Here is a 27,093-nt window from a genome sequence, read left to right as displayed (position 1 = left end):
ATTATGAAGTGCCTATGAGCAGATGAGAATGTTGCATTACTAATCTAAACTGACAGAAACAGTTTGACTGCGTGCGTATATACGCGTGTGTGGAGAGTTGTCGAATGTGGGGGTGCTGGATTGACGGGAGATGTGCGTGAGGTCACATCGCTCCCGGCAACACCAGGAGCAGGGAGACGACACAGCGACCAAAATGTCTCACTGTCTCACCACATTACAGCATGCTTCAAGAGCGATAGAGCGGGTGAGAGAGAGAGAGAGCAAAACACTGAGGTATAGGCAATCAAGATGTGTACTGATTATTGAAGGTCAGGGGAAACCAATCAGAACACTTTCCTGTGTCTTTCTGTCCACTGTAAGCATCAGCATTGGCCGGCTGTGGACTCTGTGGTCTGTGTGGAATTGCATGCTGAGTGGAGTAGAAAGGCCATGTTGATTAGTAGCACGGTGCCTCTTTTTTAATTAGGGCCCAGCTCATTTAGCGCTGTCTCTCGGTGCAGTATTTAATGGTAATTAATCATGGCTGTGCCCCTTGCCATTATATTAATACACAGAGCATACGGTTTGAAGGGACCCACTGAACCCTTGGGAGTTGTAATTTTTGCTTGACTCAAACACAACAGAGAGCACTTTATTTATTTATTTATTTATTTTAATTGCAAGCATATTGAGCAAAGGGCTTTGAGAAGTTTTGAAAACATTGATTGTTTAAATATAGTATAATTTAACTATTAAAATAAGTTTTGTTCTATTTATAACATAAGAGATGCTTTTCAGTTTTGAAGATTTTTGTGACCGGTTACTTTTTACCAGCTCCCCGTAGAGGTGTAACAGTACGTGTATCCAGCGGTACTGAACCATCACAGTACGGGCATCACGGTTCGGTGACAGTCATTTCACAAGCCTGTGCCATCCCAAAGCCTTAAGCTGCAAGTGGTTGGATCTTCATGGTTTTGTGGGAACTGTCGATGTGTTGACTGTAGTCTTGTTTCACCCCTCCCCTGCCTCCTTCTCTCTCTGTCTTTCTCTAACTTCTGCATGTAGAGAGAGTAACTCATAGATAGCCTACCTAGATTGTCTTTCTTCAGTTTTTCATATCAGGTTGGTTTGTCTGTGTTGTTGAACAGCTGAAGTCTACCTTTGTCTACCATTACACCCGTCGCTCTATATTTAATAAAAAAAAAGTATGACCTATGTCTGTTCACTGTTTACAGTGTTTACTGCTTTATTCACTACAGGCTCTACAACTGCCTCAGGAGGGACTATATGACACTAGGTGGAACAAACTGTTCAAAATAAATAAAAATAAACCTGGATGTGGTGGTTTTGTAGCTTTTTTCCTGTTGTATGGAACACGTAGTGCAGTGTTAGGTGCAGCACAGTGAGTTAACAGCACTGCCTTACGCATGGCAGACTGGGGTTCGGTTTTTCGTCCGGGCAAGCACAATATGCTACGCCAATGAAAGTGGACAAGACTCCTAACTCTACATTAGTCTACCTGTGTAATCTATTTATTTATGAGTTAATAAGAACGTTAATAAGAACTGTTATTAACGAATGTTCACTAAATGTAAAAAATGTAAATGTACGAACAATGATGTCCAAACTGCAATATAAACCAAGCCTTCTGCGTCTTCTGTGAACTGTTATACCCCTACTACATACCGATTTCATGATTGAGTCCGAGACAACTGGTACTAAATGAAGCCACTAGACTACTAAGAAGTATAAGGGGAAAAGGTAGTACCCATCCTTTTGTTGTTTGCACTCGCACATTTACTTTGATGGGATTTGACACCTTTATATATAACTCTGTCTGGCAGACTGTACTCCAGATTGCTTAAGGTCTTAAGGTCACCAAATGCAGACTTGCTGGACATTTTGAACGTAAATCATGAGAAAAGTAGTGTGGCAGCATTTTTATTTTCTATTTTTGCATTCATGCTCTCGAAAGTTGTCTCTAGAAAGAACTCTGGCTCTTCTCATGTGTGTTTTTAGATTTTTTTTTTATGTCTGTAGATTATTTTTGACACTTATCTTCATTAAAAATGTAACCTATTTATTCAGCTCCCTGTAGCTTTACTACCTTGTTTTTAATAGTCAATTTAGAAGCTACCAGGGGAGCTCAGTTTCTGTATATAAAATTTGCTATAAACATAATTTATTTTATTTATACTTATATTTCCTTTTATAGAAATGGTTCATACCCCCCCCTTTCCACTGCATCTCACCTCTTTACATGTAGTGATGGAAATGCAGGCAGGATTCAGTAATATCAAAAGTGGCAGAAATGGTCCAGCCTCCCCCCCCCCCCCCTTTCTTCTCTAACTCCCTCTCAAACTTTCTCCCTGACATTGTCCTCCCTCTGTCTCTCTCTCTCTCTTCCTTTCTCTCTAATGTAATGGCCTGTCTGTGTTCTCTCCCACTTCCACATTTCATTAATAGCTCCCACTCTAGCATCCCTCATCAAATCGGGATGGCATTATGGGTAACACATCCCCAGCGCTCCGAAAGAAGCTTGCGCACAAGGTCTGATTGTGTTACTCTATTACAGTTATTTCCATCCTTTATTCCGCGTCTTGCTCTCTTCCGCCGCAGTCTTTCTCTACGAGATGGCGGGGGTTAGAGGTAGGGGTAGGATTGTGTGAGCGAGGTAGCGATGTTTTCATTAATTACTTACTACTTGCTGAATAATAGTGTTTTGCTTTCAGCGCTCACAAAGGTATGATTTGGTCTGCAGTAATTGTCTTGTAACTTTATTTAGGGGTTTAGTGTTTGTATGTGTGTGTGTATGCGTGTCTGAATCTGAATGGCGGTCCACAGCCCATGCTGTGAGTGTTTTGCCAAGGCTGTCTCATGCTTTTGTTGAGGCCCAGTCGGCATCTGGTAGGTGTGCACAAACAATTATACCATGCTTTTTTTTTTTTCTCCTTTGCATTTCCCCCCTGAAAACGCACAGAGGTTCAGGTTTCCATACACTGGCATTAGAATAATAAACAATGAAGGATTGCCTACTTAAAAGCAAGGCCCATCTTATCAGCAAACATACATACACCACACCTCTCATCAACTACAACACAGAGGAGTAGCGTTTAAAGTCCAATTTCCTGATAATTGAGTGGTTAAGTCTATCTTTAAAGGCTAGAGAGTAGTGTGTGTGTGAGTGTATGTTGGGGCACTCCAGTCCCAATTAAGAGTTGAGTGGATTTGAGTTTTATTCCATTTTGTCTGGCGATGTAAATTGAATTACACAGATTGGGCAAAGCATTGCTTTGTCTAATTGGCGATGTAGTGTTACCTAAAAACAGATTACAGTGAGAAATTGAAACAAATATCATTATAAGCCTATTTAAATAGGAGATTTACACTGATAAATGATCTATTTTTGTTAAAAGCCTGACACTCTTGGATATGGAGTTTTTAGAAGATTGGTCAAAGCTTTGATTATGGAAAAGGTCTTCTTATTTTCTCTGCCTTTGTTGGACCTAAAAGATAATGAAGAGGAGGATTGGATGGTGCATTTCAGTAATCACTGCACTTTCAGAGCATTTTCTTTTTCTAGTTCGCCAGTCTTGAAGATCTGAGCAGCAAATGAAGGGATTTTTTAAATAGTATTTTTTAAACTACACATATTCTTAACATGGCCAGGCGAAAGCAGTGCATATAACGGTCTTCAAGTCTGCAGTCTCTAGAAATAGATGTAAGACAATATAGTTGGTAAATTGTCCTCAGCATTGAGGTGTTCAATAAAAACTTGTCTCCACCCCAACTCCAAAAGCGGGTGAGGCAGATAGAGGTGGGTCTGGACTAAAACAAGTTCTCATGTAAACGGACATCTTTCTATTTAGAGGCTGATCATTGAGTGTTGACCTTCTGTTTTAATTGAGATCACTTACACCGTCTCTTTCACTTGTACCAACGATACGTCATATGCTCTGAGATAACCCAGAGTCCACCCAGTCCAGTGCATAGCGAAAGTCAAGTGTATTCTCAAACATTCTCAAACGGGACAAAACAATACTTACCTATGTCTGTGAAAATAAGTCAGTGTTACCCACCTATCCAGCAAGAAATACAGCAACGTCCTCATCCGCCCTTCCAACTTTAAATGGCTCACCAAGGTTTACTCGTGTCTTCACCCTTGCCTGATCCAAGAACTTTTTGTTCAGCTTTTGTTTGACGGATCTTTTCCTTTTTGGATGATTCTCCTCCATCTCTCCTTGACAATGGAACATGTAAAATTATGCTTCCTTAAATTACATTTGTAGCAAGTAACAGGAGCTGTGTATGTACACATTCAACCAGTTTACATGGAGAAAAGTTAACTCTCAAAAGTCTGTGGCCGTGTACCACATTAAGCATGAAGAAAGGAAAGAGCAGCAAAGATTTGTCAGAGGATGTGAGAACCAAAATTTGTGGAAATATATTGATAATTTCAATGCTGGATGTGAATGGAAAAGTGGATGTCGATGAAAGTTGATGGACGATTGCGAGAAGGATTGTTTGAATGGTCGCTAAAGAACCTCAGTCAACTTCCAAACTAATTCCAGCTGACCTGCAGACACAAGATACAACAGTGCATCTGCATCCATCTGAATTAAGTGGCACGCCATGGTAGGCAACCCAGGAGGACCCCCCTCTTGACACACAAACATAAAAAAGCCAGACTGGAGTTTGCCACGAATTACCTGAGGAAGCCTCAATCCTTCAGAGAGAGCATTCTGTGGACAGATTCTGGACGTGAGTGTACCATTGACAAAAAAGGAAATGAGGCCTTCCAAGAAAAGACCACGTCCCTGCAGTTGTTTTTCTGCTTCTGGCACTGGATGCCTTGACTCTGTGCATGGCATTATGAAATTTGATAACTACCAAAGATTCCTTTTAAGCACAGTGTAGGGTCCTGTGTCAGAAAGCTGGGTCTCAAACAGACGTTGCGGGTCTTCTAGCAGCATACTTTAAAAAGCACCCATAAATGATTTAAGACAAAGTTCTGGAACGTTCTGAAGTCTGAAGCCAGCAATTAGTCCAGATCTAAGTCCTATAGAACACCTGTGGAGAGATCTCAAAACAGCAGTTGATGAAAAGCAACCCTTAAAACTGAGAAATCTGCAGCAGATGGCAATGGAAGAGTGATCCAAAATTTGAGTATAGGTCATTCATGGTTACAAGTGGTGACTGATTTTCCACTGGTTTTTAAAGGGTGTGCTACCAAAAAGTAAGCTGAAGGTGCCAATCATTTTATCCAGTCCGTTTCTGGAGTTCTGTGTGGAGTTGCATTACATTTTACTTTTATTTTGATTACTTTTTTTAATGCAATGCAAACAAAAGATATATACAGATATATACAGGGGACAATACTAAAATATTTGTAATTGCAATGTTCTGGTAAAAGTGGTGCATTTTCTCTAAAAAGTATAGGGATGCCAATGTTTCTGGCTTTGACTGTATGTGAAAATGATGCTTCCTTAAATTGCATTAGTGGTAAGTAACATGAGCTATATATATATATATATATATATATATATATATATATATATATATATATATATATATATATATATATATATATATATTCAACCAGTTTACATGGAGAAAAGTTAACTCAAAGACATATTGATAATTTCAATGCTGGATGTGAATGGAAAAGTGGATGTTGATGAAAGTTGATGGACGATTGCAAGAAGGATTGTTTGAATGGTGGCTAAAGAACCTCAATCAACTTCCAAACTAATTCCAGCTGACCTGCAGACACAAGATACAACAGTGCATCTTTCTCCATCTGAGTGAAACCTAAATTTGGAGCCATTGAAAGTTGAGTGGAGTTGCATCATATTTAACTTTTATTTTGATTACTTTTTTTTAATGTGGCAAAGCAAACCAAAGATATAAACAATACTAAAATATTTGTAATTGCAATGTTATGGAAGAAGTAGTGTGTTTTCTTTAAAAAGTATAGGGGTGCCAATATTTCTGGGTTTGACTGTATGTGGCATCACTGTTTTATGAGATTGTCTTATTGTTATTAGGTATTGTGTTGAATCCAGTGTTTGTGTGCATGTGAATGTTAGTGTAAAAAAAAAAAGAAGTGCTTGCTGCTTCTGGTGAAGATCCAGTCAGTCCAGCTGGAGCAGTTTATAATTATTGAGCAATCTAAGCAAATCAGAATAGCTTTTATAAAGATGACCCGGCCTATCTCTGCTTTTCTCCCTTTATCCTCTGTGCTAACCCCTCTTTTACCCCTTCAATCTCTGCCTTCTTGTCTCCCTCTGCATTCCCCTCCTCCTTTCCTTGCTAACTCCATCAGAGGGAGCTAGAGGTTGTGTGTCAGGACATACTCGCTTCTCTGACTTGTCCATGTTTACCACAACCCAGACTCCCTTCTTCTCCCAGCTGCCATGCCAACAGCACACAGGATCAACATCACGCAAAAACATTTTTTTTTGTTTATCCCTTCAGACAATTTTCACTTGGTTGATAGCTTGTTAGCTAACTATAAAGGAAGAGAAAAAATAAGTGGAATTAAACCTGGTTGCCAAGGAAGATGATGCTGTGTACATTGCGAATGTACCGTTGTTTACCAAGTAAAAAGAATGGAAAAAAAAAAAAAGAAAACCATCTTTTTAATCACAAATACTCTCTTTTAATGCACTTATTTTAAGATATATATTTTACATTTTAAACTTCTAAAGCCAAACACTCTTTGTAACTAAATCACTTCGTCTTTCCTAGGTTAATTCAGAAGGTCCTCGGTTTAAAGACTGACTGAATATTTCCCAAGACAGAATATTTCTGTTTATGCTTTGAGCAAGGCACTTCACTCCCCACTGCTGACAGGGCATAGTTAGGCAACAAAACGGACACTGTTAAACTTAAAGCAACATTATGCTGCAATTTTACCCTAAAATAAACAGCTTCAGAGTCATTGTGATGCTCCACTGACTGAAATAGGGAGAATAGAGTCTCTGTCATTGCCACTCTGGGCCCGAAATGCTGCTATTGCAATGACTTAGGTGAAGATGCATGTGGCCTTTTGCGGGAACTGTGTAACCTGAGTTACATTTGTGGGTAAAATCATCTAACTCTGTTATGATCACACTTTTTTCCCTTTTCTTTCTATCAGTCTGTCAACAAATGCAAAGAACAGTGTCCACTGGTGGGGATTAAGCACAATTTGTATTAATGGCAGCGGTGAAATATACTCCCCACCTATAGGAGTGAAACAATATGCGAAAAATAACAAGTCTTGCATAATTCTGCTTTAACTCTGGGTGTGTCCCAATTGCGTACTAATTACTAACTAGTTGATCTAGTGATCGTGGATTGCTGTAGTATAGGTAAACTCTAATATCCCTGATGCATACTTGAAGTGGTTGACTGTTACTGTGGACACTATTGTCCCATAATGCAATGCAAGGGATGTTAATACTGTGTGTACTAACCCACCAAACCTGCACTATTAGGATTAGTGTATATAGTGTACACCTGTGTGTTACTCTGTTTAGAGTAAAAGTGTAAAAAATAAATGATACAATTCAAATAAAAAGATTGGCAAAAAGTTCTCTAAATCAGATCAAATGGGATTGATTTTTTGCCACATAGAATAGGATAGAATGTTAAAGTGAAAAATTATGAAGGTGGTTCTTGTATGGCTTTGTGAAAACAACCCTTTTTAGCATATTGAGTGCATGCTAGATTATCTCTTATGCATGCCTTTCCTTCCCTCTTATGTATTCCTAATTCCCCTTAAATACACATCAGGTTTCAAAAGCACCAGAAATTGCCAAAACAAATGAATATATATTATCATTTTTATTTGCCTCTAATACATTTTTGTGTGTTTAACGTCCATTGTCATATGCAGTAAGCTACTGGAACTCCATACTACTCTGTTACCCACCCATTAAAATAAGAGAACTGTAAGAACTCTTAAGACCATTGTGGGCACTTGGACATAATGAACTGAACACAGTCTTGAAGAATTCTTCTTTTATAAATCTAATGCCTAATAGCCCACCAAGCGTTGCACACATGCATCCTCCCTCAGTGCCCTAGAGCAGTGTGGTGGTAAAGTGTGTTTCACTGCTCTCTCAGAGGCCTCTCTGCTCTCCTTTCTGCCTCTGTGCTCGCTCACCCTGCGGCCCTCTGCATGCTGAGCTCAGTGGCTTTGAGCAGAAGGAGCGGAGGAGCCCTAACGCGTCTTAGTGAGTTCTATGTTTTTTCCACTACAACAGCAGTGTCATGATCTGCATCACTACTCCTCTGCTTGTGTGTCCGGTTCAGTTTGGCTTTGTATAAGCAGATGTAGCGTTGTCTGGCTGTGCTGCTGATAGTGCCAGACAGTACTGACAGAGTTCACAAGCACGATATTTCCAAATATATCATGACATGAGTTGGCGGTGGAGGTTATTACCAGAAATGTACAGTTATTATTCTAGTTTAATGATTTTCATTGGTTTATATGTACATGCTTAATTATTTTAATATTATTTATTATTATTTAGGTTTACAGTGACATATAAACCCAGCAAAATGGGTGATAATTGCTGTTTCAGGTCAAAAATTCAAAAACATCATGCATGCTTCTAAGACACTGGTGTTTACCTATGATAGTCTGTCTATGACCATCAAACACTGTTGGAATCTGGTCAGTTTTACAAGCCATTCATGCCATCAGTAGCAGCTGAAAAGTAAACACATCCTAAAACGCTCTACAAGTACTGCTACTCTATGCTGAAGCCATGTCTTAAAAACCTGAAATAGCTTGTTTTTGCCGAAGCAATATTGTTATAGGCTAATCTTCAGTTTGGTCACTGCCTTTCCTCTAATGGCAGAATTTGCACAAACTTACCTTGGTATTTGTGCTGTGAGCACACAGTTCTCAGTGCTCAGTTCAGCTGCCTGTCTTCCCCCATAATAAACCCCCCAAAATAAGTCAAAACATTCTGGTATTTCTGGCCAAAACCCTCCACAGAGAGTTAAAATCCTGAACGGATTGTTTTTGTTTTTAGCCGTTTATGGTGGCTATGAGGAATTACTGGCGGATGGACAGGCAGATTTGTGTAAACTGTGTGTGTTAATAACTTTATTTGGATTGTTTGGTATTTAGCTTTTGGTGTCCTTAATTGTTTCTTACAAAGAATTGTCTTACGCTCGCCAAAAAGTAGGTTAAAGGCCTGGCAAGTGGATTGGAATATAAAATGGGCAGACTGTGTATTTTATGCAAATGCATACATATCTAGCTGCGTATTTCTTTCTCTGCACACAATTCAATAAAGCTAAACATTTGTTGGTAAATTGTAGTGTTTTGCTGTCTGCCTATGTGTTGACATATTTATAATTGAATTCCTACAGAATCAAGAAGGAAATCATACATTGGCTTATGCTTGCTTGTAGGTTGCCTTCATACAATCTGGTCCATAAATAGTTGGACAGTTTTCCTCTGTGCATCACCACGATGGAGCAGTCCACATGTAACTGAAGTGTAGACTTTCAGCTTTAAGTTTTTTAATAAAATGTTCATGTTTTTAATAAAAACATGAACCGTTTAGCAATTACAGTTCTTTTTACATAGTTCCTACATTTTCACTGGCGCTAAAGTAATTGGACAATTTTCAAAGCTTTTTCATGGCCAAGCGTTGCCTGTTTCCTTATTATTCATGACAAATTAGGGACAGAAATAGTTTTAAAACAATCTTTTCACAACCTCTAGTCAGGTCAAAAACACATAATTAACTAACAAAATAATTAGACAAAAATAAGTCTAAAATAAGTAAACGGTTCCTTCATGTAAATACAGAGAGTTGACTTGAAGATGCAAACCAAAGGTTACAGACAAGAACAGAAAGGCCAGATTAGACTGATCGAAACCATCTAAAAAAGCCTTCCTGGTTCTGGAACAAGATTCTTTGGACAGCTGAAACCAAGATTAGCTTGAGTATGAAGAAGCAAAGGAATGGTTCATGATACAAAGCATATCACATCATCTGCCAAACATGGTGGCGGTACTGTTGTGGCGTGTGTGTATGACGGCCAATGGAACTGTGTCACTGGTGTTTATAGATGATGTGACTACTGATGGAAGTAGCTGGCTAAATTCTGAGGTATTTGGAGCTGGGTAATATGACATTTTTATCATATTGTGATCAATTTTGTTATCGTGCTTAACAATACACTTTTATTAGTGTAACGTGGATATCGTCAGTGGTTAAAGAACACTGATTGACTGCACCTTTCATTACAGAGAGTGTATGTCTTACTTGATTGAATGGAGTGCAGCATATTTTGAGTAAAAATCACAGTACCCAGTATGGGAGAGTATTTGGATAGCAGTTTTTTTTATTTTTTTATTTGACAAAATATTGCGATAAATATCTCGTCTTTAAATATCTTTAATTTTTTTGCCCAGCTCTAATAGAGCTTTACTTTCTGCTTATATTTAGTCAATTGCTGCAAAACTTAATATTTTTTAATAACTTAATATAACTTAATATTGCTCTTTACAGTATAGTGTGATTATAGTGTGACCCAAGACATACCACAAAAGCAACCCAAGAGCTTTGAAAGGCAAAGCAATAGAATGTTCTGACCTCAACTTAGTTGAGCATGTTTTTCACTGGCTAAGACTGAAACACAGAAACTGAACACAGAAAGAGATGCAAACTAGCAGCAACAGAAGGCGGCCGCAGTACAGGCCTGGCAGAACATCTCAAGGGACGGAACTCAGCATTTGGTGATGTTCATGGCTTCCAGGTTTTAGGCAGTTATTGACTACAAGGGATTTGCATCCAAGTTTGTAAAATACGCCTTATAAAAATTGCGGGGCTCTGTAAAACTTGCTGTAATTGCTAAATGGCTAATGCAATATTTGAACATACCTAAATGTCTACACTTCAGTCACATGATCATAAATTCATTTAAAATTTTTGATTGTGTGTTGATAGTAGTATAGAGGTGTTGCTGTTACATGGCTCCTGTGAGCCTGTAAAAATCTGTAACCTCTAGTAGTAAAGCAGACACACATTTTCACTGATCTAGGCTAAGTTGCGACATTTTTGGAAATGTGTACTGATTCTACAGAGTGTGTGTTTGTGTGCGCTCATCTTAAAATAGGGTGACCAGTATTAAGGCAAAGAATAAATTATTTAGTTTGTTTGTTTATTTTTTCTTTCCTCTCCCCGGTGACTCACAGCATTGGCCTTGCACAGTATGGCCGCCTTCTTTTTAAATCCTTTCCATTTCTTTCTCTTTTGCTCTCTCTTGCTTTCCCTCTCTCTTAAGTGGCAGGTGTAAATGCTGTTATTTGCTCAGTAGTACTGTGATGAGGTAATTATATGATTTTAATAGCCAGTTCAGCTTTGATTAAGAAGCTGACAGTACTGGGTGGAGAACAGAATGCTTTTGGAATCCAGTTACGGGTGCAGCGGGAACGTACGTGTACCGATATGCCACACTGAGGAAGCCTGGCGGGATAGGGTTTCGCTTGCTTATCCTCTTCTTAGCTGGATATAATGAATTATTTTTCATACTGCATTGTGTGCATGTTAAACTACCTAAAGAGCTAAGCAGCTTAGTCCCCCCCCCTTTCATTTTCTTTCTTAATCTGTTTAATTTGAGGCTCTCAGTATGGGCAGGATTCACTAGACCATGTAGCAAGGCTTCACGCTGTCCTTATTTCATCTTTTCGCTGAGGATTTTGGAGTGTTTTGTTGGTTGACCCGAGGTTGACTCATGAATGGCATTCCCTTACACACATACACATAGGGAAAAAATAGTTATACAGTGTGCATTGAGTTCTGAACTTCTGAACTCATGTCCAGAAAAATCCCTGCTGTCATATCAAAACCTTGCTTCTCATTTTTTACTTTCATTTATGTAGATATTGAAGTCAGAAATTCTTCATATTTCTTGTGAAATCATACCTTTTCGCTCATGTTGATGATTTGTTTTGGTGCTTGAAGGTCTTAGCCTCACAAACGTAGTGAAATGTATGAGTAAAATATGTTATAAACAGCAAGAGGCATGCATAACCAAACACCATCTTCTCATCTTCTCATGTAACTCCAGATGCGAGTCACATGCGATCTGTCAAGGAGATGCAATGGAAAGGGCGGAGTCTACAAACTCAGGAACTGTTTAAACCATATTTCTGTGCTGTTGTTAATATTATTAGTAGAAAATCGAGTTTGACACTCCGGCACATTTGTAGACTCTAGAGGATAAATATGCTTAGAACATTTTATTTTCTCTTCTTCTATATAATTTCTGTTTTGTGGAGGTGAGTGCTTGTTGTGCATGTGTGTATAAAACGCATAACTATGCCACACCAATCATATTTTGGGGCAGGTGCATGGGCTGAGAATTTGGCTCAGATTTCAGGTCACATTGATGCTTTGTTTGTTTGTCAGATATAATATATCAGAATTTTCAAAAACACAAGACGCAGCCCTTTTTTAATGCAGCGATATATGTTCTAATACCTTAATCCATACAATTAGATTAGTATCATATTGCTCTAGGAACAAGCCCTCTGTTTCTTTAAGCTAAGAAGAAACTAAGAGGGATGGGCTAAGGTAGGATATAGTGGTGTTTAAATGTGTGCACCTTTGTATTGCTTATTTTTAGATACTGCATTCTTCAGTGAAGGAGAATATTAGCACTGACATTTTTTACATTTGTCTGCTGCTACTTATTTTGATATAGTTAACAAGGTCATAGCCCTTAACACAGTTTCCTTGGGTCTTAATGAAATGTCTGTGACCACATGGATCAAGCACCAACAGTACCCATTCTCACCCTGGCCAGAACTTTAACCTTTACATGTTAACATGCCACAGCACTCTGACGCCCCACCTCCACCTCACCCTTTTTTATAGCTCCTCTTCCCGCCAATGTAAATTATTAGACTTTACTTCTATGTGTGTTCTCATTTGTCAGTTTGCATTAGCTATCTAACATTTACTTCACCTTGAGTTCACATCTCTCTTGTTTGCTGTCTTTGGCAACCCACCAAAACTGACTGGGTTGTCTTATTTTGTAGACTGTGGGTTCGTAGCTACTCCAGATACACAAAAGGACTGAATTAGGGAAACAAGATTTTAGATACTTTGGCCATTGCATTGTTCTTCAGACAATCTTCAGATAATGAACGTGGCTTTCAGTGTTTAAAATTTGTTTTATTAGTTAGGTGAATGAATTGTCTTGATTTCATGATGTCTGTCTGTGGGGAAAGAAGTCATCATATGTGTTAATGTGTTTCTTGGCCAGCACATGCTTGTGAACAAGATTTTAAACCCCATTGTGATTTTTCTGGTTAAGACCAACTATAATCCTAAACTATACGTGTTAAAATCCAGCTAATCTCAATATGGAGCTGTGGGATGGTTGTATAGACGAAGTATATACATTTATTTTCAAATTGAAAGCTGCATGTTTTTCTTTTCTCCTAGTGACGACACAAGACCTGTTGGTCCCGTAATTTATGCTGATAAAAACATCTCTGTGTGTTTGTAGTGTCAGCGGAGAACCTGGAGAAGAGCCTAAGGCAGATGGAGAAGCAGCTGCTGCAGCTGGAGAAAGATCTGGACACCTTCAGCTCCTCCAGTGACCAGCAAGACATGTTCCACAGCAAGATGGCTATATCCTTTCCCCATATTCTCTCACACACATATCTCTATGCTCCTGCACAAAGTGTTTCAAAGACACACACTTGCCCACACTGACACACACTTTACTCACACTTTCTGATCAGAGCACAGGTCAGTGTGTACGACAGTAAGTGTGTGTATTTTAATTATTCAGTACATGTGTCAGCAGGCCACACTTCAAGCTTCAAGCTTCAAGCAGGTGTCTGTTCAATAATGGAGTTTCACTCTGCATTTCCACCCTCCATCCATCCACAGCTGTCTGTCTGTCTCTTCATTCTCTCTGTTCAGAGTGCTGTTCTGTTCAAGGTTTTCTTTGTCCTCAAGTTTTCACAAAGTCAGGAATACCTTATTATACATCTTTTTGTTTAAAATTTATTTCATTAATTTATTTCATTGTAATGTAGTTGTAAAGTAGTCATTGGCTTTCGGCAAAATTCTCTAGCACTATCTGCTGTACACTCCGATATCCCACAGTCATTATTCAGCCAACTCATCACCAGAGCTAATGCAGAACATGCTAATATGAAGATAACAGAACACAAACAATGGGCCACAAACTATGGGGTCTATTTTGAATTGACTTTATGGATGTGACTTTTCTGTATGTAGTTGTTGAACTCATTGAGCTCACTTTGGATGCTTTGTAGATACTTAAAGGAGGACTCTGCAACACTGTTTATATTTTAGCTCAATAGTAAAACACCTCTCAGAAGCTCCGCCCACCAAATTCATGGATACGCATTGCTGAGGCGAACGACACTATGCTAGCAAACCTTGCAAATGTACAGACAAATATCTTGATATGCAGTTACAGTGAGTAGCACAGCAAGTGATGCAACTAACGTTAGCTAGATTGTGGGTTAGCAAACTGTCGGTACGGTTGCTGTTGCGAACCTAACAGACATTAGCAAACTGTAAAACAACAAATGTAAGTTAATGTTACTCACCTGTCAAGCAGAAACAGAGCAACCTCCTCATCCCTTTTCATGCCTCACGGGGGTCTCTCCACCACTCTAATGCCTCATGATGATGATTCAGCCTCATTCGCAAAAAAATAAGTAAATGAATTTATTGGAATTACCTGGATTTCTGCATTGATTTCTAATAAAATGTAACTTGATTGTTATCTAAGTCACAGTTTTAGACAAACAAGATCTAACTGAACTGATAACTAGTATTGAGCACACTGAGTAAAAAAAACCTAAGTGAACATCTATGTTAATGACATTACCTAAAGCTTATTTGCAACAAGTGTTTCAATTAATGAGATGAGATTGAAAGTGTGGCTTTCGCAGGTGCTTTGCCCATTAAATAAAAGCACACAGTCTTGTTAGGAATCTGCTGTTCACAGGAAAGATTGCTTAAATCTCAAACAACTTCCGAAAATGTGTTAGCGAGATCTGTGAAGCTAAAAAATGCTGCAGACGCATTGAAGTCTGAAGACCTGGTTGTACAATCAGTTCACTTTTGGGCAAACTGCCTTCGGAGAAAAATTGGGACTGTTGCTACTCTCTCTAGCAGTGGACGTTCTGTTAAGATCACCCAGAGAGCACAGTGGGCAATCCTCAAAAAAGGTGAGAAAGAACCCTAGGGTAACGTCTCTACAAACTGCGAACCTTTGTTCATGTTCCCACTGTTAGAAAAACAACAGGAATGGTGTCCAAAAAAACACTGCGGCCTGTCTCAAGTTTCAAGACCACCTGAATCCTTCTGGGAAAATGTTCTAAAGTCAGATGAGATAAAAATGGTATGTTTGAGCACAGATGTTTGGAGATAAAAGAACGCTGCACATCAACACTAGTGTTTCATCCCAATCGTGAAGTATGGTGTTAGGAGGCTTATGGTTTTGGACTGCTTTGCTGCCTCAGGGCCTAGACACCTTCGATCACTGAGGGAACACGGGTATGGCATCATATTTTACTGGAAAAGGGCAGCAGTCCAGAACCTTAAGCTGAAAAGATGTTGGGTAATGCAACAAGACAAAAGCAACACAGAAGTGATTTAATTAAACAGTGATTAAAAGATTTGTGTTTTGGAATGGCCATCACATCAGGCCATTACCCCTCTGAATGCTGTGGCTGGTCAATAGATGTGCATGCAAGGTATTCCAAAAATATTAATGAATTGAAACACATTTGCAATTAGCAATAGTCCAGATTTTCTTCTCAACATTGTTCAAATTTTATTAGCATCCATGTAAATGTTTAATTGCCTTTTTCATAAGGTGTTCACAAGACTCAAGACCGTTTGGAGTAGAGCTGATCCAGTAGTGTTGAATCAGCCAGGCAGTGGTGTAGTGGTGTACTGCTGTGGTTCCTCACAGCTCCCCTTCTCTCTGACCTGAACTGGACTGCTGGCTGTCTGGGGAGGTCATTATCCTACTGGCCAAGGGTACACTGCATGGCCTGTCTGAGTGTGTGCGTGTGTGTGTTTATGATTGATGTGCTGATGGTGTTTCCCTGTTGAAATGCAGCGTGATGCCCTTAGAGCTTACTTCTTCCTCTCTTGCTTGCACTTTGGCTAGTTCTTCAGTCTCTTTCTCTCTTGCTCTCTCTCGTTCATTCTTGTCATACTACCTTACTCGCATTCATTCTGTCTTTCACAATCGTGGCCTCACTAAGGGAAAAGAGAAAGAAAGGAATGAAAAAAGAGGCAGTTTTAACAGCCCTCGTCTCGCTTGAGAAGATGACCTCACAGTAAAATTAGACCACAGCGCTTTTTCACACCCCCCCCCGTTGTTTTTTTTTTGTTCCCCATTTCCCTGTAAAACATTAATTTTCCCATTTTCATATCTCATCTCAGTCTCATTTGGAATTGTTTTACAGCTAATGTGTGTGTCGATCGCAGTTCCCCAAGTTGTCCAGCTCATGCCTCGCTCCATTACGGTAAAGATCAGCGATCTGTCTTGACAGAGGTGTGTGTGGTCATGTAAGGCTTCCAACTAATTTGGAGTATTTTAAGCTTTTCTCACAATGAAATAGTGTTGGAATAGTGACACATTGTGTATATTTGTGTACAACTATATACCTATGACTAGACTATGACATTGTCTGGTCTAGATATTTTTGGGCTAAAATGTCTATATATATATTTTTTCTTTTTAACTGAACAGAAAAAAAACAGGCAAGTCTAGCTTTGCCGGCCATCATTGACCACACAGAATCGGCAGTGGCGTTTCAGCGATGGACGTTTGGGGGCGCCGGTGGTAGGGATTCTAGTGCTGCAGTAGCAATGGTGGGCGAAGCTGGTGGTTGACTTAGTAGTGATGCTAACACTGTGATAGCGACACTAACGTTCTGTTAGCGATTTTGGACAAGGCTGGCAGCAAAATTGCCTCCTCTTCGTTATTAACATATCTACACGCATGATTTTGTTTCTAATAAATGATGTATTTCATTGTTGTATATCACTTAGTGTACATTTAAGAAAGGTCATTCTTGATATCTAGTCCACATCAGTCTCGTCACTCGTACATCTGCTATATATAGGATACTATAATTACATATGAACAGTCTTGACCTGTTAGAAGCATTCATTGTATAAAGGGATGTATAAACACTAATGCTATAGTAAAAAAATTATTATGAAATTATTGATATTAAAATAAATTGCTGATTAAATAATTGAACTAGCTAAAATAGTAGGCAAACATAGGTTTTCTGTTAGAACTATTTAGAACTGTATAATATTGGCAGAGGCCAATATAGGGTCTAGAAGAAGGAGATTTACTAACACAGGTAACTAACACATGTCAGTATGTGTGTGATCTACAAATAGCAGTATTATCAGTTGTATAATTATAGAATAGTTGCTGTAATTTCAATAGACCAATAATATAATATTATAAAATATTATATTGTGGGTTCGATTTGGAGTGGTTAAATATGAAGTGGTGTATTGTACATAAAAAACACTTATTATTGCAGAATCTGTGGAATTCCTCTACGCATGAATCTCTGCATGATAATCAGCTTTTTCAGTAAACTGTGTTTCTACACCAAGAACCATGTTGTTTTAGGAGTAGGAAAACGATGGGCCTTCTTCTCTGCCGTGCTTGTATGCTAGTCTGTCGCTGACCTGAGATCAGTGTGCGTTCAGACTTGTTTGGTAGAATACATGTGTTTTCTGAGATATGAGCTGGAATGTAGCAGGTTGAAGGCTACATGAGGTGAGCGCGATGAGGAGTGATGCACATCATGTCAGTTTATGAGAGCGAGTGAGTGGGTGAGTGAGCCGTGTGTGCTTTGAGCTTGGCAGGTGGTGAGTGTTCAGGCCCCGAGTGTGTGGGTGTGTGCGAGTGTCAGTGTCGGAGCCTAGGTGACACAAGCTGAGCTCCTCAGGTTTTGAGGGTAGGAATGTGTGATTTATAGTGTGCGCGGATGCGCCGGGGTGAAATGGTCAGTGAGCGCAGCTCTGGAACAGGGCAGTATGTGTCGTAAGTGTGTACTTGATGGCTGGTCACTATTTATAAACTCCACTAATGAGCAGAGAGTTGCTGCTGCTGACAAGTCAGATGCTCCTCTTGTTTTGTTACTCCTCCTTCCTCCTCATATATGTTCTCAGTCTCGCTTTTCTTTTCCTCCCTCTCACCCTCCCTCCCTCCCATGCTATATTCATTATAGCTAGAATAGGCATTTCGGTCGATCATGATCTAGACCATTTAGTGTAGTGTTGTTCGCCCTGTTCATGCTCAACTGAAGCTAGATTAGTCATTTACCCGCTGTAAATGAAGTGATTACCAGTAAGCCCAAATAATAACCCGGTAACAGTAGCCCCCGATTTCTATCCAATTTAGAAGGCCAATTACCCAAGCCCTGTTCATGTGAACTCCCCTGATCACTAGCAGTGCCCCCAACATAAGGAGCATGAAGACCAGCACATGTCTCCTTGGACACGTGTAAAGCCAGTCACTGCCTATTTTCAAACTGCCACGGATGCAGCTTAACTAGGTAGCCAGCATGCTCAGAGGAAAGGCTCTCCAGCTCACACTAGGAGTGATATGGGGAGGAAGTGCCATCAAGCCAACCTTGAGAGAGCAAGGCCAATTGTGTTCACTCTGACTTCAGCTGCCGATGGCAAGCACCATGACCTGGAATTCGAACCAGCGATTCCGATCAATACAGTACAACGTTTCACATAAATACTGATTTTCCAATATAGGGAATAACTCTAACACTCTACATCACTCTGCCGCCTCGCATTGCTTAGTGTCGTCGTCAGCGTCATCTCCATCCTCCCCCATAGTTAATCTTTTATTTCATCAGATTAATCCAATTAAAACAATAATTCTTTCACACACAGACACGCACACACACTCTCTTCATTAGGTGAGTTATCACCACCACGGCAATGTGAGCAGTGTTTGTTAAGGAGCCTGAATTGGCTCAGACTAACTGTACCAGCAGCAGTGCTCAGTCAGTGAACTCCCTTAAGACACTGGTGTTGATGAAGGCCATTCAACTGCCTGCACTTCCCTCATTTCTTCACTGTGAATAAGTCATGGACACCCAGTTTCCACCACTGTTGGGCTGAACTTTACCCAGTGGATTGATTGTGAGGTTTGGGCCACTCAGACCTGACTAATGAATGAGCTCTTAGCCTTTTAGCCCTATGGCCCAGAGCAAGTAATGAACTAAGTCAGCAGCATTGAAAATCACTTGCCAGACTGGGCAAATTCACATATTCAGCCGTGAGAGTTTTGACTGTGAACCGTGTACTTCATCAGGTTCGATCTTTGGTGACGCCACAGACATCCGTGTCTGAGAGTCAGTGAGAACCTACACGGCTTCACCCTTTCTGGGTCTTCTCTCATCACCAGCTTGTGCATCAGTTAGCTGATGTAACAGAAATGGCAGTAGCGTTCTCCTCTAAGCATACTCATCTGCACAGTGATGTAGCATTAGCGGCTGTTTGAAACAGTTTTAGAGGAAGCTAGAGCGAGCCTTCACCCCAGCTGGTAGCGTTTGAAATTGGTAAATTAAAGAGATAAGTGGGATCCCCCCCCCCCCCCCCCCTTCAGAAGAGGAGTGCAGTCTTTACAGTGATTTGAAAAAATCCCTCTGTGCAGTAGTGTTATCCACTTTGCTGTCCGTAGTCTTATCAATGGATTAGTTTGGTAATTGAATTCCATAACTCTGGCATAATGCTGTATCTACTGCTATGTAGTGAATGAATCCATAAATATGCCATTGGCATTCTAATTAGCTTGCTGAAACGTAAGCGCACAACAGATGGCGAGAGAGAGATAGATAAAGATGCACATCTGAGCAGGCTCTGGACTGCAGGTCTGTACACGGCATGGGGCAGGCTTGGGCTGGTGTGGTGGCTGAGTCCAACGGAGTAGCACCTGTTTCACCCTCCAGCCAGCACACACACACACTCAAGCCCTGGAGAAACACATGCATGCTATCACCAACACCCTCGCTTAAACACTCGCTAAGCTGTAGAGCTCTCACATGCACAGACACACAGGAAGTTTCATGTTGTGATGAGATGAGAGAGAGAGGGTTGCGCGAGGCCGCAGCACCAAACAGGATTACTATTTAAGACAACATCAAAGTCGGGGGATATTAGCAGTGACACTCAAAGGGAAAAAAATCAAATAAAATAAAAAACAAACTTAAAAACTTGATCTTTTCACAGGCAGTCCTGACCTCACAGCTAGGATTAGACCCAGCCCCTCTCACTTTCATGTTAGAGACCGAGAGTGAGAGAGAGGAAGCGAGAGTATGAAAGAGAGAGAGAGATAAAGAAAGCTTTTGATAATATATCTAAGAGTATGTCTTGTATGAAAGATTAACATAAGTTTGAATGTTTCTTTGTTTACAGACGTGAGGCATCATACACACTCTCATGACTAATATTTTCTACACCTGGAGTTTTGAGGAGGCCTCACTCATACTTTCACTTACTTGCTTTGTTGTTTAACTTTGTAAAGTGCCAACACAGTGAAGCGTCTACAGTAACTGCAGTGACAGAATGTGGAAAATAACCTCCTGCCGAGATGCTTGTCTTCTTTGCATGCACATGCACACACACGCACTCAAACACACCCTTTTACATTATTACAAAGAGTCTCTTTAAATGGATCAGATGCAACAGTTTGTCAATATTTCATATGACTTGAGGCCTGAGTGGTTTATATGCAAAGCTGAAGCGCACTAATTGTAGTCAGTTTAATAACCCTGATGTATGATGTACTGCATACTAAAGGGGCCTCACATGCATCACTCTGCTAATGTGCGAGTGCAAGAAAAGTCCCTTAAAAAAGGTCATTAAGTGTTCAGGTTCAGGAGATATTTGTGAGGAGAGTAAGGTTCAGAGAGTTTAAGGATCAGAGAAAGTAAAAGGACAATTAGCAGAGCTAGCAAAACTGGAGTGAGACTCCTATCAACCGAGCAAGGCTTGGTAGACCACCAACAATGCCCCTTCATTTGAGAAGTTGAGAAGAACATCAAGCTCCATTTATGAATCTGAAAACATCCACAGAGGTTTCTGTCCATCCTTATTAGTGTGAGAAGATGACCCTGTGAGTGAAAGGACATGGAGTTGATCAGGAAGAGAAAAGCAGACAGGCATTCTATCAATTCCAACCCTAGAGTCCAGACCTTCAGACTATACCGGAGTCCAGACCTCAGGCTCACTGATGACGTTTGAGATGAATTGGTTAGTGAGAAGAACATCATGTTCCTGAGGGCTCCAAGTGACTCAGCAGACTCAACGCTGACACTGTAGCAAGGTTAAATCCCGAATGATGATGTTTTGCCATCAGCGGCCGGAGCCAGAGAGAGCACAACTGGCCGATGGCTGATGTAGCAGCAGAGCTAGGGATCCGGTGCATTCCTCCAAGTGCGTTGGCTGCTTAGTAATGCTGCTTTGGCAGCAGCTCAAAAGGATTTTCCAGGTATTGGAGGAGGCATGTGCTTGTCCTAAACCTTTTAGTGTCAGAGGCGTTGCAATTGATAGTGGGAGTTCTAGGGAGGGGGTGGATGGGTTTATTGATTCTGATATATTGGGAGAAAATTTGAAACATTTCAAATAGAATGCGTTTCTGTGTCTGAAGACAGAAATCTGGAGGTGTGGAAAACTCTCCCTCCCTATTGATTTCTGCAGAGCTAAAAGTGACTTTGTTTAGTTGTTACTTTATGTATTTATTTAGTTTTTATATGTTTTCTACTTTTTCCTGGTGCTTTAACTTACTGGCTGTTTTGACTGGAAGTTACATAGATTAGGGGGGGATCAGACTTGCATGCTAACTGCACAGTACAGCAAGCGTCTCCTTGTGCACTCACACACACACATGCTCTATGCTTGATTACACATTTGTTCATCTCACATTGTCTTGCAACTGTATGTCCTTTAGACATGAGCCGTGGCTAATCACAAATATACATTTTTGGTCCCTGACATTTGCTCTGCCATTGAGTTGAACAAAGATTTTCTTTTTCCTCTCTCTTTGTCTTTTCTGTTTTATCTCTCTTTTTTTCCCCCCGCTGGCCATTGATTTCTCTTCCTCTGTCCCTTTATGTGGATGGCTACCTATTCTCTCGCTATTGTGAGAGGGGAAACTTTGATCTTCTTCAAAGATTTTTGTTCGCCCACCTCTCTTCCCAAGCCAGGGCTGTGTTTTCATCACACTCTTTTGGAGTTAATAACCTCTGAGAGGGTGTAGGAGTATGTGTGTGTGTGTGTGTGTGTGTGTGTGTGTGTGTGTGTGTGTATATATAATGTGCATGTGTATCTCTGCACGAGGTCAATTGCCTTTCAAACTTGTCTAATAGTGCTTAATAAGTGCTCCAAGTGGCCGTGGAGCTGTGAAATGTAGCGAACTAAAAGGAACATTGCCATAAATGAATACAGCATGTTAGCAATGTGTTAAGTGAAGCTTTGCCGCCGCCGCCGCCGCCGCCGCTGCTGCTGCTGTAATTCATGTCCGCATAAAGTTGTCTTGGATGATAAACACACTTTCTGGTGAGTTTCGAACTCCGGCTGTTTCATTTGTAACGTCCTTAATTATGTTTGTGTTGAGCAGAGAAACACGAACATGGCTCCCGTGTCCTTATGTGGGCACGCAGCCGGTATGAGATATGGCTTTTACTGATGGCTTTCCTAAGTCAAATATAGACACGCACACATGCGCACACGTTCACTTTCACGGTGTGGAGTTTTAATTGGATTCGAAACTTTGCTAACGCGCTCTGCATCTGCATGAAAACAAGAATTATTAACGCTGTTTTCACTTGCAGGGAATTTCCGTACGATCAGGCCGTCTTCCTAAGGGTCCAAATTGCTAACATTGAAGAACTGGTGGAACTGATGGCATTTTAACCGAGGAGGTGCGAGTAGCGAGTACATCACATTACAATGATGAATCCCTCAGATATTTCATCTCAAATAATTACCATCACTCCTGCAATTCATAAAGACTAATTTATTCTACGCGCTGACATTCCATCACTGGAGCGTTTCTGCAGCAGCAGTATTTTATTTGAAGCATTATCGTTAAACATGTACGCACGCACACACACACACACACACATATATACATACACACACGCCTACACATACACCAATGTACGTTTAAATCCTTAACTGCAGAGCCTCACAGCTTCTCCATGCAGGCGAGGGAGCAGTACCAGAAGCTGGTCATCATGCACAGCAACATGGGCACACTGTACCAGAACATGGTGGAGTTCTTCGCTGTCGACCCTAAGAAGACCTCAGTGGAGGAACTCTTCACGGACCTCAGCAACTTCAGAGCAATGTTTGCGGTATGGGATGTAGCTTTGTGGTTTTTGTTTGTGTGCTGTGGTGTTGTGCAGCCTTGCTGTTCTTTTCCATGGTCCCGTGAGACTTCTGGGCTGTTTTTTTTTTGTGTTCTTGCTCTTCCAGCACAAACTTCTTCCAGCACAAAAAACCCACTCACAAAACTTGCTCACAAGAAACCTGCAAGCTAGTAGAGTAACGGCAGTGTTGCCAACCCTTCTTACCAGTCTCCCTTCCAAGATTGAAAAAATCACACGTAAGTCATCTGATTAGGTTTTGCTCGGTTAGAAGCTATCTCAAGGATGTCTGAATGTAGGCATGAGGCTGGACTTTGCTGCTTTAGTGTTTTGCCTCCTAGTAGTGAAATGAACTTGCCCCAGAACTCAGCCACATACATTGCTTTCCATCATATTTGGGCCAGAGACACCAAAGATACTATGGTGCACTCATCATTGCCAATCAGCAAATGTGTAAATGTGGGAACAGCAGAAAAATAACACTGAAATTAATATGGCTTTTATTTATCCAGTGTCTTTTATAAACAGAAGTAAAATTAGATGTTAAGTGAGGATGTCCCAATCAAGTTCTTTTGACACCACCCCCTTTTGACAAGTCTCTAAATGCTGAGTATCAGCCAAAACTGATTTGATTCACTAATGCCACGAGAGCATTAGTGAGGTCACGATGTTGGATGATCACCACCACCCCACCTCATCCCCAATTCCCCAACCCATCCCAGAAGTTCTTGTTCTGTTCTTTAGGATATACTTCTGTACAGGGACTTGCCACGCTGTGTGTGTGCATTTGCACATTTGTGTCAGCAATGGGTGCAACTTTAATTAGTTCAATGCATTCATTAGAAGGGCTGTCCACAATCGTTTGGACCTTTATGGTGTACCAGAGTCAAATAAAAGCTAACTACAATTAAGACAACTGCAAACTCCAGAGTCCACCCTCTTTCAGCACCTTTATTACCCAGAATACAGTTGAAAAAGGCAGCGAAGATGATGAATTGATAGTTGGATTTAATAGTTTGCCACATTGGAGTCATAAATATGTCAAAAGCAACCATCATGCATCCCTTTTGCAGAAGCTTCAGATAGACGCCAACAAGTTTCCCCTCATTCTCCCTCTGGCCTGATGTTGGCTCGAGTGCGTTTTGAGCCGCGCATGCCCAGCCCAGCGCTGGACTGGGGGGCAGAGATAATGCTGCTAATTAGCAGCACGACAGCCCTCTTCAGCGCTAGACTGACGGTTCGACACATAAACCACCAAAATGGATTTTACGCTCCCCCGCCTTTTGTCTTTCTTTCGCCATGACCAAGATGGTGTGTGTGTGTGTGTGAGTGTCTCTCTTTCGAGTGTGTCCTTCTGTGTATTTCTGTGTGTGTGTGTGTGTGTGTGTGTGTGTGTGTGTGTGTGTGTGCCAGCACGTGCGCTCTTGCACACTTCTCTCATTCCAATTCTGCCTGTTACAGCGTAGTAATCTGACGAAAGAGGCGCAGGCTGTCTGCTTTATGAAATGCCATTTGAAATGCAAAGTTATTTTCCACTTGGCTGCGGCGATGATGAGACGAATCTCATTGCTTTTATTATTTTAAATGATTTCATGATGGAAACGCAGAAATTTGGGGAACAGACCGACGACAGGCCCTCCGTCAGATGCATGATAATGCACTCCTGCGGTGCACCTCTGAAAATGGTCCCCAGTGAAACAAGTCTGTCGCTCTTCTGCTGGCCATTTGTGGCAACGTCGAGCAAATGGGGGCCTGAACTGAACTAAAGAGAGTCCCGACGCGCACACATGGGTTCACTTTTGGAGGAGTGGTGCACTGCGGACAGGGTTGACGGTGACATTTTCTCCAATTGATTGCAATCACTGGAGCTTTTGTATAACAGTGATCAGGCCGTCGACGGCGCCTCATTATTAGTTACATTTGATAAATGGTAAATCATAAAGGCGACTCTGTGCTGCAGATTGCACTCTCGGAGAGCAGCTTGTCTCTTTGGCTTAGTTTCAGCAGTTTGAGCCTGTCATTTGGGAGGAGGCTATTTAGAAGGTCATCAAATTGGGTTCGCCCCCTGTGGGTCTGGCCAAACATACACACACACACTCTCACAACCCTTTTTTCAGGCCAGTGAGCTTCCACCCCTCAGTAGCAGCTTGTTTAAATCAATGCTGAGGAGAGGCGGGGGACCAACAGTCAGGCACATACTCCATACTCTGCGCGCGCGCACACACACTCTGCGCGCGCGCACACACACTCACACACACACATAGATTCCCCTGTACACTCACACATTCCTGCACGCACGCACACACACACATGCTCAGTCATCCTCTCAGTGACACACACACACACATCATTTTATTCTCTCAATCTTCTCTAGTTCGAGCCTTTTTGTCTCCTGAGTGACATTGACAGGACGGCCGTGTTTGGATGCATATTGTTTTTGGCCATCCCTGCTCCAATTCCGAGAAGTATGCGCATATGCAGACACACACACACACACCCCTTTCCTTTGCTTTTACCCTTATCACTCCATCATTCTAGTTAAAGAAAAGGAGGTTATAGAGTTGGAGATGTGAGACCTTTAATAAAAAGGAGCCAATTAGGGGTGTAAGTAAGTAAGTAAATTGTGCCATAATACATCACGATGCAAAAAGTGTATAATATTCAACAAAAAGATGGGAGATATCGCCTGCATTTACCAATTTAATTGGGAATTCCACTGATAATCCAGTGATATGCAAGCAAAGTCATTCAGAGTGGTTTAATGATAAATCATGCATTAGTAGAGGAATTTCTTTATAATGGTGCTGATTTACACAGGCATCAGAATATTATGAGCACCGCTGGTTTGGAATGAACTAGGCCTATTATATCAGCTCCATATACTGTATAAGAGCACTTTAGTTCTGTCATTCCAGACTATGTGTGTTGGCCTCCTTTCACCCTGTTCTTCAATGGTCCGGACCCCACATGACCACAACAGAGCAGGTATTATCTGGGTGGTGGGTCATTTCTAGCACTCCAATGATGCTGACATGGTGGTGGTGTTAGTGTGCTGTAGTGTTTTCAAACACCTCAGTGTCCTGTGGGCAGCGCCCTGTGACTACTGATGAAGGAACAGAGGAAGACCAACAGAAACTGTGCAGCAACAGAGGAGCTTCTGTCTCTAACTCAACATCTACAAGGTGGACCAACTGGGTAGGAGTGTTTTAATAGAGTGGACAGTGACTGGTCACAGTGTTTAAAAACTTCAGCAGCACACTAACACCACACTCATGTCAGTATCACTACAGTGCTGAGAATGACCCACCACACAGATAATACCTGCTCTGTGGTGGTCCTGTGGGGTCCTGGTAATTAAAGAACAGGGTGAAAGGACACTAACACAGGATGCAGAGAAACAGATTGACTACAATTTGTAGTCGATGTAGGCGATGTTGGCCAGCACAGGTGTCTGTTAGGTGGTGCGGTGGAGCTTCCCCGGCGAAAAGGCTGTTCGGTGGCCATTCGTAGGCTGGCTTTGCATGTGTCTGAGACATGTGTTAAGTTCTTACCCTCCTAGTGTCTGGAGCACTGGTAGTGCTCATCAATTTGTGAACTCAGTATTTACAATCGATTTAGTGATTGTACGAGAACACCCCTACTGACAACACTGAGGACAGACTAATGGA

At 41.1% G+C, this 27,093-nt stretch overlaps 1 protein-coding gene across 1 annotated transcript in view; it reads left to right on the top strand.

Annotated features, from left to right (window-relative positions):
• The window catches only part of diaph3 (diaphanous-related formin 3), a 371,639-nt gene that overhangs the window by 229,318 nt on the left and 115,228 nt on the right, over positions 1–27,093 (top strand). The window contains exons 23-24 of the mRNA XM_072660640.1: positions 13,510–13,635; positions 23,250–23,413. Of these exons, the coding sequence (XP_072516741.1) occupies positions 13,510–13,635; positions 23,250–23,413 (290 nt within the window). The remainder of the gene's footprint in view (positions 1–13,509; positions 13,636–23,249; positions 23,414–27,093) is intronic.

This window comes from Salminus brasiliensis, chromosome 17 (genome assembly GCF_030463535.1).
Source record: "Salminus brasiliensis chromosome 17, fSalBra1.hap2, whole genome shotgun sequence".
Classification (NCBI taxonomy): domain Eukaryota; kingdom Metazoa; phylum Chordata; class Actinopteri; order Characiformes; family Bryconidae; genus Salminus; species Salminus brasiliensis.
Note: the sequence above shows the minus strand (reverse complement) of the source record. Positions and strands in the feature narration are given on the sequence as shown.